General features: G+C 36.3%; 1 protein-coding gene and 1 long non-coding RNA gene across 5 annotated transcripts in view; one reads left to right on the forward strand and one right to left on the reverse strand.

Moving 5' to 3' along the window:
* LOC143228964 (dual specificity calcium/calmodulin-dependent 3',5'-cyclic nucleotide phosphodiesterase 1A-like) overlaps positions 1 to 14,406 on the forward strand; it is a 147,350-nt gene that overhangs the window by 125,283 nt on the left and 7,661 nt on the right. For both annotated transcript variants that reach the window (XM_076460501.1, XM_076460500.1), the window contains exons 9-14: positions 2,398 to 2,498; positions 7,023 to 7,148; positions 8,330 to 8,434; positions 9,030 to 9,150; positions 10,574 to 10,655; positions 13,427 to 13,564. In XM_076460501.1, the coding sequence (XP_076316616.1) occupies positions 2,398 to 2,498; positions 7,023 to 7,148; positions 8,330 to 8,434; positions 9,030 to 9,150; positions 10,574 to 10,655; positions 13,427 to 13,564 (673 nt within the window). The remainder of the gene's footprint in view (positions 1 to 2,397; positions 2,499 to 7,022; positions 7,149 to 8,329; positions 8,435 to 9,029; positions 9,151 to 10,573; positions 10,656 to 13,426; positions 13,565 to 14,406) is intronic.
* The window catches only part of LOC143228966 (uncharacterized), a 44,265-nt gene that overhangs the window by 8,870 nt on the left and 20,989 nt on the right, over positions 1 to 14,406 (reverse strand). The gene's annotated exons all lie outside the window — the stretch shown is intronic.

Raw genomic sequence — 14,406 nt, forward strand, 5'->3', positions numbered from 1 at the left:
AACAAGCAATTCAAGTGCTTCTGTCTCGGCTCACACTGAACAACAAAATCTTACTACTGAGGAAACTCAAGAGATTTGGTATAATTTCAAGTTGCTGATTTCAAAGATGTAGTCGAATTTGTCCATCACATCTACAGTTTGATTTATTGTAATATCTCAGTGTTTTATCAGCTATGTGAAATACAATGCAATTAACTCGATACAATATATTTATGCTGTGAAATTAAGTTTACCTGGACAGTTTAGTGGGTAAAAAGCATATGTTTTTGATAACTTCAAACACTGACTGTATTGTATTGGTGTAAACTTCCATATATGTTGTTCATATATGCTATTTGTTCTCTACATAATTATAGCCAATAACATTTGATTCATATTCACGTTCACCTCCTCCACCAGAGAATCATGAAATCCTCATGTGGTCAGTTTGCTAAAACATTAAAGAAGGTTCTTCACTGAGCATAAAAGGGGTGGAATCAAATGCCACTCTCTGAGTTGCTTCTCACTCACTCTGTTGGCCACTTCATCTCATTTCGCGCACAGTTAAAATAAAGTCCAATCCTCTTTCTCGTATCATACCTGTGACATAATCAAATTCTATAAAACTTTGTTCTTTAAAATCTTTGAATATCTAGTTCTATAAACATGGATTCTTTTGTATTTTTTTAGAAAATCATTTGAAGTGCTGGATTTTCCCAGTTGAAGTAAAGTCCGAAAATGCAAAATATATCCAACCAGTTTCTGACTTATGGAAAATGTGTTCAGTTTCATGAAGGAAAAACATCACGCACAAGGTAGAGGTAACTTCACACCACTATTTTTGGTATAAAATTGGTGACCAAGAAAAACATTGGGCTCCACGTTATACAGTTTGTACATTTGGTTCAACACAATCGCTGAACAAGAAGAGAGAAAGTGTACCACTTGTAGTTCCCATGATATGACGTGAGCCCAAAGATCATCTAACTGACTGTTAGTTTTTCATAACCAATCTTTCTGGATAACCAGGCAAAACTGAACAATACATTAAATATCCGGATATTGTGTCTAAAATGAAACCAGAACCTGATGGGGATAGTCTTCCAGTACCAACAAATTGGGAAACAGAAGAGTTATTCTGTGAAGTAGACAATAAATCATCTTCATTCCCTTCATCCAATAATTCTATTCGTGTAGTACCTCAACATAAACTATCTCATCTTATCATATAAGAGCCAAATGATCTAATTAGTGTCTTGTTTCTACCAAGACAACGTGGGGAACTTCTTGGCTCCAGTTTACAACAATGGAACTTATCAGCTCTAGGAACAAGAGTTTTAATTAACCAAAGTCATCATCAAAGTATTGCTTCTTACTACAGCATGCATGATGCTTTGTGTTTCTTTATAAATATTGATGATAAATATTGTATTGAACATCATCCTCAAGAAGGAAGACTTCTTATCATCTCATCCACAGTTAGCCTGAGAGCTGTACACAACAAGAACACTAAGTCATCAGTTCCTATTGATCATACTGTGGAACATGAGATCAATTTATCAAAGCTTGCAGCTTACATATTCTTAAATGCAATTTTCATGAATAAATAAAGTTGTAAAAAACATATTTTCACTATATATAAGAATATTTTGAATTAATCTACCATACCTCGAAAACTAGAAGAAATAAGTAATTTTGAACATGAATCAACATTGTCCAAGTTTTCAGAAACAGTTGTATTTTTACCATTAACAAATAATTTTTTGTTGCCCAGTGTTATTTAACATTTTGATCAAACCAAATCGAACCCCTGACCTTGCACATTGAACACACTCCTATATACTGAGGTATAAAAATCAGTAATAACCAAACCTCTGTCCTCGCTGGTTGATCATACGCTGATGTACACAGTTTTAGAAACAAAATTTATAACCAGTGTAATACAGCTTACTGGTGTGGATATTGTCAAGGCATTAAAATACCCGTCACACCAGACACGTTCGCCCTTTCAGCCGTGGAGGCGTTATAATATAACGGTCAATCTCACTATTCGTTGGTAAAAGAGTAGCCCAAGAGTTGGCGGTGGGTGATGATGACTAGCTGCCTTTCCTCTAGTCGTACACTACTAAAGTAGGGACGGCTAACGCAGTTAGCCCTCGTGTAGCTTTGCGCGAAATCCAAAGACAAACAAACATTAGGATACTCGCAAGCCTTGCATCACGGGATCGAATTTGGCTAGAAACATACTAGTTGTTTTATCCATGGAGTTGTTGTAAAGTGACAGTCAGTCTCTCTGTTCGTTTTGTCCCCAACCTTTAGTCAGCAGTTCAAAATAAGAGCGGCTGTAAATACTGTTGGTATTTTCAACACATATAAAACAAATTGTTAGTAAATCTCTCCCTGTTATATTTTCCACAGAACTGGTTGACAGACTTGGAAGTCTTTGCTACCCTATTCTCAGCCATTATTCATGATTTTGAGCACACAGGAACGACTAACAACTTCCACGTTATGTCCGGGTAAGTGTGAATACAATTAAGAAAAGTCGTAATTAATTACAATTTAAATGGTTAATGAATCGTTTTGTGAACCTGACGATGACCGAAGAAGGTCGAAACGTTGTTCGTTCTTCCATGTAAAATATTTTCTCAACCCAAACGAGCCGTTTTTGCATATAAATTTCTCAACAAGTGGGTTTTTCGACATCACTGAAAAGAAGTAATGGCCACCAAGCTTTCATCAGAATGGATTATAGTTAGTATAATCGACATAGTGCTGAATTACAGAGACGTGGAATTCAGGTTTAAATTTCTACCAGGCCTAATGCTAGAATATCGATATTTCCAAAAGCATTCGTGCTAAACATAAAATCTTTAATAATGACCAGCTTTCAAAAAAGTGGAATTTTTTTACACTTTAATCCACTCAAAGATACACAAATTTGTTTGGTGTTAAGCACAAAGCTACTCAATAAGCTACCTGTGCTCTAACCACCATATTTATTGAGAATCAACTTTTAGTGTTATAAGTCCTATGACTCACCATTGAGCCACCAGGAGGACTAGTAAGAATAAGGGATTGCACATTATTAACCAGTGCTGCCACGATTGTTGTTATTTATTGTACTACTCTGTTACTCATTTTATTTTTTTTCGACACGGCCTGGCCAAATGGTTAAGGCATTCGATTTGTAATCCGAGGGTCGCGGGTTCGAATCCCCGTCACACCAAACATGCTCACCCTTTCAGCCGTGGGGGCGTTATAATTTTACGGTCAATCCCACTACTCGTTGGTAAAAGAGTAGCCCAAGAGTTGGCGGTGGATGGTGATGACTAGCTCCCTTCCATCTAGTCTTACAATGTTAAATTAGAAACGGCTATCGCAGATAGCAATTGTGTAGCTTTGCGCGAAATTCAAACCAAACCAACTTTTTTCGTGAACAATAGTGTGTTTCTTATTTGTTTATCTGCGCTGTCTCTGCTATCCTGCTACTTGTGTCGCAGAAATTTATCTCATACATCAGGTTACTCTATAGTTACACTGTCAGAGCTGGGCTTTCGTTGTTCACAAGACGAGGTAAGGGATGATAATGTAATGTTTCACGTTCACAGATGTCAAATTCTTCAAGGAATGTCAAGTCTACGATAGTACGTGAAACAAGTTTATAATTTGTACGTTCTTTAAGTAAGATACTCTCCATTTAGTGTTACATTCTTAACAGTATTGGTTTTAATCTTTAATAGATCTGTTTTTACTGTTTTCATCAGTATAAATTTACTATAAATATACTCTTCAAAAAAAGAAACGCAAAAGGCAAAACATGAGACAAATTGTTAACAAGTTTATTCCGGGTAGTTCTGTATGACATGTGTGAAACTTTGCACATTCACTGATGAACATCCAAAGTCTGCAAAGGCGAAGTCCACGCTCACTAGGTAAAGTTTAACGTCACTCAACGTCAATAACGAATATGCCCCCCGTGAGCATCAATAACTGCTTGGCATCTCCTGCCCATGGAAGCGATGAGATGACGAATCATATCCTGTGGAATGGCTGTCCACTCAGCCTGCAAAGCTGCTGCAAGCTGAGGTAGAGTTTACGGTTGAGGTTGTCGCCGTCGCAGACGTCGGTCCAACTCGTTCCAAAGATGTTCGATGGGGTTTAAATCTGGTGATCTGGAGAGCATGGGGTTTAAATCTGGTAATCTGGAGAGCCAGGGAAGAACGTTGATGTTGTGGTGTCTCAAGAAGAGAGTGGTGAGTCGGACTGTGTGAGGACGGGCGTTGTCATGTTGAAAAACGTCGTTGACGTTCACCATGATGGGTTGCATATGGGGCCTAAGAATCTCGTCGACGTATCGTTGAGCCGTAAGATTCCCTCGAATGTGCAAAAGGTCTGTTCTGGCAATGCAGGCGATGGCAGCCCACATCATGACGCTGCCACCACCAAATCTGTCAACATCCTGCACACAGTTTACTGCAAAACGTTCACCTCGGCGACGGTAAACACGGGTCCTTCCACCCTGCCTACGAAGCATAAAACGTGATTCATCGCTGAACCAAACATGCCACCATCGTCGATGAGGCCATACCCGATGTGCCCGAGTCCACTGCAGCCGTGCTTGACGATGTTGCTGGGTGAGGATGACGCCTCTGACTGGACGTCGAGGTCGGATTCCTGCATCTCGTGGACGGTTGCGTGCGGTCTGATCGGAAATCCTACGCGGCCCTGATATGGTTGAGGCAGTAGACGTCGCAGTGTTGGTCCTATCCCGAAGGTGACGTAACCGGATGTTGCGATCTTGTGCGGGCGTGGTCACACGAGGTCTGCCAGATCGTGGACGGTCAGGAGTTGATCCATGTTGTTGGTGACGACTCCATAGCCTTTAATGGTGCTTGGGTGGACATTCACAGCTCTGACAACATCTGATCGAGATTCGCCTGCTTCCAAGCGACCAAATACGTTGTGCTTCAGTCAGTCTTGGCGTAACTGTATTGCGGTGTCGGTGGCTTAACACTGAGCTATGGAAACCGAGAACCCGTCACTTTTATAGGGATTTTGCACATGTTGCACTTGCAGATCTCTCAAACAAATTTATTGGACACACATGCGTTTTGGCGAAAAATCCGATGTTTTCCTCCGTTTTCAAAGTGCACAACTTTTATTGTCATTTTGGTTTGACAATCAGTGCCTTAACACGTGTAACATTACATACTCTGAGCTTGTAACGTTATTACATATATTTCTCTTTAAAATAACAAAAATATCCTTTTTGCGTTTCTTGTTTTGAAGAGTATATATATTTGCTTTGTTAGCTTAGTATATGGACGTAGACCTAACCTAAATCTTCTAAACTGGTCAAATCTTGTGAGATACTATTGGATTAACGGCCGAAAATATCGTTAACACCAAGGATACTAAATCGATGAAACAATGAATTATAATCTTTATAAGTAAGAACAGTACATTTAATTCGCTATACTCATCTCCAGGATGAATTTTAGTTTCGATATATGTTTGCAGGTAACTTTCTTTGATTAGAAGTAAATGTTAATTATGAGCAAATAGCAAGTTTGTTGAAATAATTATTGTATTACGCAAACTTTCACTCGTTATTGTTTTATGTTTAGTTTTATACAGTGAAGTTGAAGTCTGTCTCGTCAATGTCCATACGGTACACAGGTGGCTAACGCTTGTTTATTTATAAGTAAACACAAAGCTACATAAAGAGTTATCTGTGCTCTTCCCACCACTGGTTTCGAAATCAGGTTTCTAGAGTTATAAGCCCGCAGACATGCCGCTGTGCCACTGAGGGCGCGCGAAACTAAAAACACTTTCCAAAATACCACATGTTGGGGTACGTCGCATAAACTTTGCTTGGGATTTCCGGAGACAAATAACAACCTGTCATATTACTAACTTTCCATTTCTGAAAGCAATTAACTTGGCAGTTTGACCATCCTCTTCTTCATTATTCGTATGGGCTTTGATTCGAAGTGCTTTATCGAGTAAGTGATGGCGCTTTACCAAAAATTCAGAACTAACACCATATCTAAAGAGCTTGGTCACGGTCCCTGGTGTAATGATTCATAGCACCATAGCAAAGTGTGTTGTCCGAATACGGGCCCAGCATGACCAGGGGGTTAAGGCGTTCGACTCGCAATCTGAGGGTCGAGAGTTCGAATTCCCGTCCCATCAAACATGTTCAGCCTTTCAGCCGTGGGGCTATTATTATGCAACGGTCAATCCCACTATTCGTTTGTAAAAGAGTTGTCCAAGAGTTGGCGGTGGCTGATGATTGCGAGTTGCCTTAAACTGTTAAATTAGGGGCGGCTAGCATAGATATCTCTGGTGTAGCTTTGCGCGAAATTCAAAAACAAGCAGACAATCTCCGATTACCTACGTTGATTCTGCATTTGCTATGTAATATAACGCTAAGATCTGATGTTGTTCTATTTAGAATTTCTGTTCTTATTTAGCTCAGATTCTGTTGTTCTCTGTGTAATATAACGCTAAGATCTGATGTTGTTAGATTCAAGATTTCTGTCTCTTATTTAGGTCAGATTTGTTCTTCTTTGTGTAATAAAACTTTAAAATATATGAATTTATTCTATTCAAGATTCCTCTCTCTTATTTAGTTCAGATTCTGTGTTTTTCTCTGTGTCATATAACGTTAAGATATGAAGATTTTCTATTCATAATTCCTGTCTCTTATTTAGTTCAGATTCTGTGTTTTTCTCTGTGTAATATAACGTTAAGATATGAAGTTATTCTATTCATAATTCCTGTCTCTTATTTAGTTCAGATTCTGTGTTTTTCTCTGTATAATATAACGTTAATATATGAAGTTATTCTATTCAAGATTCCTCTCTCTTATTTAGTTCAGATTCTGTGTTTTCCTCTGTTTAATATAACGTTAAGATATGAAGTTATTCTATTGAAGATTCCTCTCTCTTATTTAGTTCAGATTGTGTGTTTTTCTCTGTGTAATATAACGTTAAGATATGAAGTTATTCTATTCAAGATTCCTGTTTCTTATTCAGCTCAGATACTGCTCTTCTGTACAACGATCGAGCAGTTTTAGAGAATCACCACTTGAGTGCAGCTTTCAAACTACTTAAAGAAGAAGATTATAACATCCTTCAAAACTTCAGTAAAGAAGAATTTAGGTGTGACAAACATTTATATTCTTGGAATAGTAACAGACAGTATACATAATAAGTACCCTTGTCAAAAGAACACAACAACAGAATCTATATTATGCTTTTAAATTTGTGTTTTAAAGTTGTGTTGAGTACTATTAAAAATAAAGTAGTTGTGGTTGAGTTTTTTTACAAATGCAATAGTATCTTTAACGTGTACCCGTTTAGTAAAAATAGCATAAAGTGTTCTGCTTAACTTGTATTTAGTACAAGTAAATTCAACGTATTTAATTTTTATTTCTGTTTGTACAATAAAGTAGCGTGTTCCGTTTAACTTGTATTTAGTACAAGTGAAAAACTTTTATTTGTGTTTGGTACAAAAACGTAGTGTGTTCTGCTTAACTTGTATTTAGTACGGTTAGAATAATGCATCTTTAGATGCGTTTCCTGCAAATATAAGCAATATATTAAATTTTTACATGTTTAATATAAATACAAGATTCATGAAATGATTATTTACGATTAATATAAATAAATTTATTTTAGCTTTTAGTTTTATTCAGTTTAGTAGAAATTATGTTCCTGTTCAACGTTTCGCTGCATCTATTGCAAATAAAATATTGTGATTGTGACATTTACGTTGTATCTAGTACAAACAATAAAATCTCTGTTTAGCTTGTGTTTAGAGTATAAATAATATAGTCTCTGTTTACTTTGTGTTTAGTGCAAATAATACAGTCTCTGTTTAGCTCGTGTCTAGTATAAATATTACAGAGTTTCATGTATCTTGTATTTAGTACAAATGATACAGTCTCTGTTTAGCTCGTGTCTAGTATAAATATTACAGAGTTTCATGTATCTTGTGTTTTGTACAAATAATACAGTCTCTGTTTAGCTCGTGTCTAGTATAAATATTACAGAGTTTCATGTATCTTGTGTTTAGTACAAATAATACAGTCTCTGTTTAGCTTGTGTTTCGTGCAAATAATACAGTTTCTGTTTAGCTTGTGTACAGTAGAAATACTACAAAATTTCTATGTAGCTTGTGTTTAGTACAAATAATACAGAGTCTCTGCTTATATTGTTTTTAATACAAATATTTTTTAACTTGTAGTTGAGAATTAAAACAACGGATGTTTTCCGAGGTCGCTCCTATTGACGGGATTTTAAGACAGTTCAACTGTTGTTTTAATTTTTCGTATTTTCAGGGAATTTCGAGCTCTCTCCATCGAGATGGTACTGGGCACTGATATGTCGTCCCACTTTCACCAACTTAAAACCATGAAAACATTACTTAGCCATCGAGAATTTAGGTAACAATCAAAACATTTTACAATCCATTATTATCATTTTGATTCTATCAGTTTTTAATTGGATGACTATTTTTCCATTGCACAAATTTCTTAAGAACACCTTTGTATCCATAAAATGTTCCTCATAGTGTAAATAAACATATTAATTGGAAATATTAATACTCCAATTTTTTCTATTTTCGCCATATTGTTTCCATGACTAAACATTTAGTATATAAATTTTGTTCATGGCCACCTACTGGCCTTTTCAAAAAACAGCTCCTGGAAGGTTTATATCAAAATAATTGGCTCGGCATGGTCAAGTGTATTAAGGCGTTCGACTCGTAATCTGAGGGTCGCGGGTTCGCATCCCTGTCGCGCCAAACATGCTCGCCCTTTCAGCCATGGGGGCATTATTATGTGACGGTCAATCCCACTATTCGTTGGTAAAAGAGTAGCCCAAGAGTTGGCGGTGGGTGGTGATGACTAACTGCATTCCCTTTAGTCTTAAACTGCTAAATTAGGGACGGCTAGCGCAGATAGCCCTCGAGTAACTTTGCGCGAAATTCAAAACAAACAAACAAAATAATCCCGTTGTTTTCATGATTTTTCTCAGTGTAGACAAGCCAAAGGCACTTTCATTACTCCTTCACTGCTGTGATATCAGTCATCCAAGTAAAAACTGGAAATTACACCATCCGTGGACGCAACTTCTCATGGAAGAATTTTTTCAGCAGGTAATCAACACAAGGTTATGTCAATATGACAAGTGTTCTATAATATGGTGATTCACTATATTTTCTTCTCTGCGTAATTGTGATGATATAAAAGACTGATTAGTTCAGATTTAGATTTGTTCATAACAAGAGAGTCAAAAGCAGTTATTTTGAAGTAAATTTTATGACAGGTTTGGTTATGTCACTAGGTAAAATCATATGTCGTGTTTATAACTCATTGAGCTCGAGATTATAGAACTTCATGTGAAATTTATTGATGTCGAGGATATACATCGGCCAGACGATTTACTAATAAACATATAAATAGTATGAGATGACCGGGAAACAGCAGACAAGTAAACACAGAACAGTCAAGAAACAAAGTAAAGTTACTAAAGAGAGACAGACGTTCGGACAGAGAAGGAAGGCCTAACGATCAATACAGGCCCGACGGTTGATACATGTTAGAATGAGACTAACGGTGTTGAAATAGACAGGAAGAATAGTTTATTTCATCAGTATTCTAAAGTAATTGAAAACTGCCTGCGTGGACTTTGACAAAAGTAAACATTTATTGGAAATAGTCCTAAATACGAAAAAGGAGCAGACGACTTTAGAACTGTAGGATCAATCGTGGTACCTCGACTAAACGTAAGTGAACTATGCTCAGATAGTTTTGCAATAGTAAAAGGAAATGTATTTCGACTTGTGAACTGAAATGATAAAGCAACTGAATAGGCCTAAGTGGACTTTTGACAAGAAGATAATTAAACAGTGTTGATGTACGTCCATGATCATTTACAATGTAAAAAATGGTTGTGTATGCGTTTAGTTTGTTCCTAATATATATATTGTTTTGAAAGCAAGTGAAGTAAGTGCAAGTTCGTTTATTTTGTCGAATTTACCGTGAAGTAACAGATACCTACTGTAGAAGAATCTTCAGTCCAACAGCAATAACATACAGTATATATATTTTAACTTACTATATAATAAACGAGTAACTTTCCTGGTAATAATCCTTACAAGCATTATAAAATTATACTATATCAAGTATCTATCAAGTTGCATTTTTTTATTCTGTACCATTTTGTCTCTAAAACATTCTAAGCCTAATGTTGTTATTAATTTAAGCTGAATCAAATGTATTAATTTAACAAATTTCGTATCTCTAATCTTAGTGAAAAAAACTAATAATTTCTGATTCTGTGTCAGAAAGACGAATTAAAGTATTTGTAAGTATTATTTGACAGTAATAGAACTAAAAACTGGCTTTTGTAGTAGCTTAATTTATGATTCACTAGTATATATATATATATACTCACTTAATGGATGATGATACTTGAACGATTACAGTACATCCCCACACCCCAAGCAGCAGAACCAGTCGAAATGTGATATTTTCAACAAGTTATAATGAACTTAAGTATTTTCTCTGTTTCGACAGGGAGACAAGGAACACGAAATGGGTTTACCCTACTCACCCTTATGTGATAGGAATACAACGCTCGTTGCAGAGTCTCAGATAGGTAAGTCGTTGAGATCTAATTGCCAAGTGAGCTAATAAACCACACAGTTATAATAATGCTAGAAACGAAGTGACAAGGTGAATAACAAATAAATCCCAGTTTGCCATGAAGAACGAAGATCTACCATTCGAAAATACGCGGGTTATAAGGTTGTTTGTTTTTCTATCACGAACCTTGTTGAACCTACTTGATTTTTCTAGCACCGTGAATAATAAACATACAATACAATAAGGCCCGGCATGGCCAGGTGGGTTAAGGCGTTCTACTCGTAATCTGAGGGTCGCAGGTTCGAACCCCGGTCGCACCAAACATGCTCGCCCTTTCAGTCATGAGAGCGTTATAATGTTACGGTCAATCCCGCTATTCGTTGGTAAAAGAGTAGCCCAAGAGTTGGCGGTAGGTAGTGACGACTAGCTGTCTTCCTTCTAGTTTTACATTGCTAAATTAGAGACTGCTAGCGCAGATAGCCCTCGAGTAGCTTTGCATGAAATTCAAAAAGAAACAAGCAAACAATACATTATACAACTCTTAAACCAGTTTGGTTCTGTTAACCTTAAAGAGAAACAGACACTAAGTCATGAATGTGTAATAAACCGTAGAATTAATAAACTGCGTGATACTTATAACGTTAAAGAAATGAAACAGACATATAAAAGGTGTATATAATCATCATAATATAATGGAACTCTTGGTTATATGATACTAAATAACATTTTCTTACGCGATGTTCAACCCATAACATCGCGAAATTTTTATCCTGTATGCATGTAGGTTTGTAATAGGGCAAACAATTTTCTCATTTTGCCTCCGTTTTCCATTACGGAGAACTTTATTTTTTCCATTCTCAGGGTGCAAATACAACGTCATAAATACACCACACATGGATCTAATGCGCTAGCGCAACGGGTAGTTAAAAATAATCTTTCTACTTACGAAATAATAGAACTGATCTTCCAAAAAAGTACCTTCTATACTAAATAGGTAAATATAGAAACATCATTACGATTACATGAAACTCAACGTGACAAAGAACGTGAATGTTTTGAACCCCCCCCCAAAAAAAAAAAAATTAACTTTTATTACGTAAGTAGAAACACGTGAACCTTCATGACGATATAAACTGTGTAGATAACGAAACAGATAGGCAAAAGATGTTTATATTCTCTTCTTTTCGTGGATATCTTAACGTTAAAAAAAATTAAAAAGCTAATTTATACAACTTGTAAACCACGCGTTTAGCATAACTTTATAATAAAATGATGAAAGAGATTCATACAAGTGCTTATTATAATAGTTAACAGCTAAATATATAAACCACGTGCCAAAAATCTTCAACAATCCTTTCAACCAACAAGATAGGGAGACTTGGTTGGACAGGACAAATAAATAAATCAGTTTCGTCAAAATCTAATTCCCTAAAGTCGCATCAAAACAAGAAAGCCTGATCTAACGGGGAAAGAGCCAGCGAAACACCATGATACCTTAAATTTGCGTTAGAACAGATAAACCTGATTTAATGGTGCGGCATAAGCGAAATAACATGATACATTTATATGTATATATTAAATTTTCATCGCAACAAGCTAATTTGGTTAAATGGGAGGGGATAAACAAAAGAATTAGTTCCATGAAAATATAATCTGCACAATATATAGTTTAAAGCTTGTTCTTCTATAATATTTTATATTTTAAGTTGATTTCTTACGGGCATTTGAATGAGAATTGTCTTCAAAAGTATTTGATTTACTTAGTACAGTGTTGCTATGAAACAACGACGTTGCATTTAAACATTTCTGTAATGTTCTTTAGGTTTCGAAAAAGGCCCGGTATGGCCAGGTGGTTTAAGGCATTCAACTTGTAATACGAGAGTCGCGGTTTCGCATCCCCGTCACACCAAACATGCTCGCCCTTTCAGCCGTGGTGGCGTTATAATGTAACAGTAAATCCCACTATTCGCTGGTAAAAGAGTAGTCCATGAATTGGCGGTGGGTGGTGATGACTAGTAGCCTTCCCTCTCGTCTTACACTGCAAAATTAGGGACGGCTAGCGCAGATAGCTCTAGTGTAGCTTTGCGCGAAATTCAAAAACAAAAACAAAAGAGGTTTCGAAAAAGGTTGCTTCAATAACGCAAAATATTTTTACCCCTAGCGGACGGTTGATTTTAATTTTGTTTAATCATTAACGACATGATTAAGGACCTAGCGAACTATTAAATATCCCTTTATCGATAATAAGGTTTTTATGTTACTAAATACATAATGACTTTTTGGTTCGTGCAGTTTTTCTCGATGTTTGGTAGTGTTGCAAAAATGAGTTGTTGATTTTAGCTAATATATAATAAGTTATGCCTACACGCTATTCAAAGCTGTCTCTCATCCGTACATTTAAACGATTTGAACACCCCTCAAATCGAGTAATTATTGTCTTTAATAAATTGTATTCAATAATGGGTATAAATAAATGTTGATGAAATGCAATTTTCTATTTCTTCACGTGGCATGACGAGGTGGGTTAAGGTGTGCGACTCTTAATCTGAGGGATGCGGGTTCGAATCTCCGTCGCGCCAAACGTGTTCGCCCTTTCAGCCTTGGGGAAGTTATAATAATACGGCCAATCCCACCATTCGTTGGTAAAAGAGTGGCCGTGGGTGGTGATGACTAGCTGCCTTCCCTCTAGTTTTACACTGCTAAATTAGGGACGGTTAGTGCAGTTATCTCTCTTGTAGCTTTGCGCAAAATTCAAATCAAACAATGTTTCTTCTGTGTCTTTAGGTTTTATTGAGTTTATCGTGGCTCCAAGTATGGAAGTGTGTGGAGATTTACTGGAGAAAATCCAGTTAGAACTCCAGTTATCTAGATCTCCCACCGTAGAAGAATCCATTCTGGAGGAAACCTCGGAAAACAAAACAGGTGAGTAAATATCACGTGATTACAGCATGCAGAACTTAACCTCTTCCTTTCTTATATAGTGATTCAACACCATAAATGTAAGTAAAGAACTTCCTAACTGACAACCACAAGATTAGGCTGTAGCAATGCTATCCTAGGAAGTTATATCTGTTGATGTAATATTAAAACAAAACTGTGCCGAAAAATATAATTTTAAGTTTGAAAATTATCAGTTTAACAATTCATAAAATGAGGTAATGGATGAGATTTATTATTTAAACATGTAACGGTGTCAGAATGTTTTATATATGCCCAATTCCTAAAATGAGGTGATGGTGGTGGTGAAAAAGATTCATCCCGTGTTTGAGTTGAAACATGTAATGGCGTCAGAATATTTTATGTATGTCTAATTCCTAAAATGAGGTGATGGTGGTGGTGAAAAAGATTCACCTCTTATTCGAGTTGAAATATGTAATGGTGTCAGAATGTTTTATGTATGTCTAATTCCTAAAATGAGGTGATGGTGGTGGTGAAAAAGATTCACCTCTTATTCGAGTTGAAATATGTAATGGGGTCAGAATATTTTATATATGCCCAATTCTTAAAATGAGGTGATGGTGGTGGTGAAAAACATTCATCTCGTGTTTGAGTTGATACATGTAATTGGATTACATTGTTTGGTATGTGCTCCACCAAACTTGAATTTTCATGGACCAATACAACTACATTCTGAAGCGTATGTTGTCATGCACTTGTTTCTGTTTTCTATAAGAACCTTATAGTCCCAGAAAACATGTTTCTGTACACAGTGTGGAACGATTATTTCTCTGAACTTTACATAGATTTTTATGAACAGAATTTGT

This window comes from Tachypleus tridentatus, chromosome 10 (genome assembly GCF_004210375.1).
Source record: "Tachypleus tridentatus isolate NWPU-2018 chromosome 10, ASM421037v1, whole genome shotgun sequence".
Taxonomy (NCBI): Eukaryota; Metazoa; Arthropoda; class Merostomata; order Xiphosura; family Limulidae; genus Tachypleus; species Tachypleus tridentatus.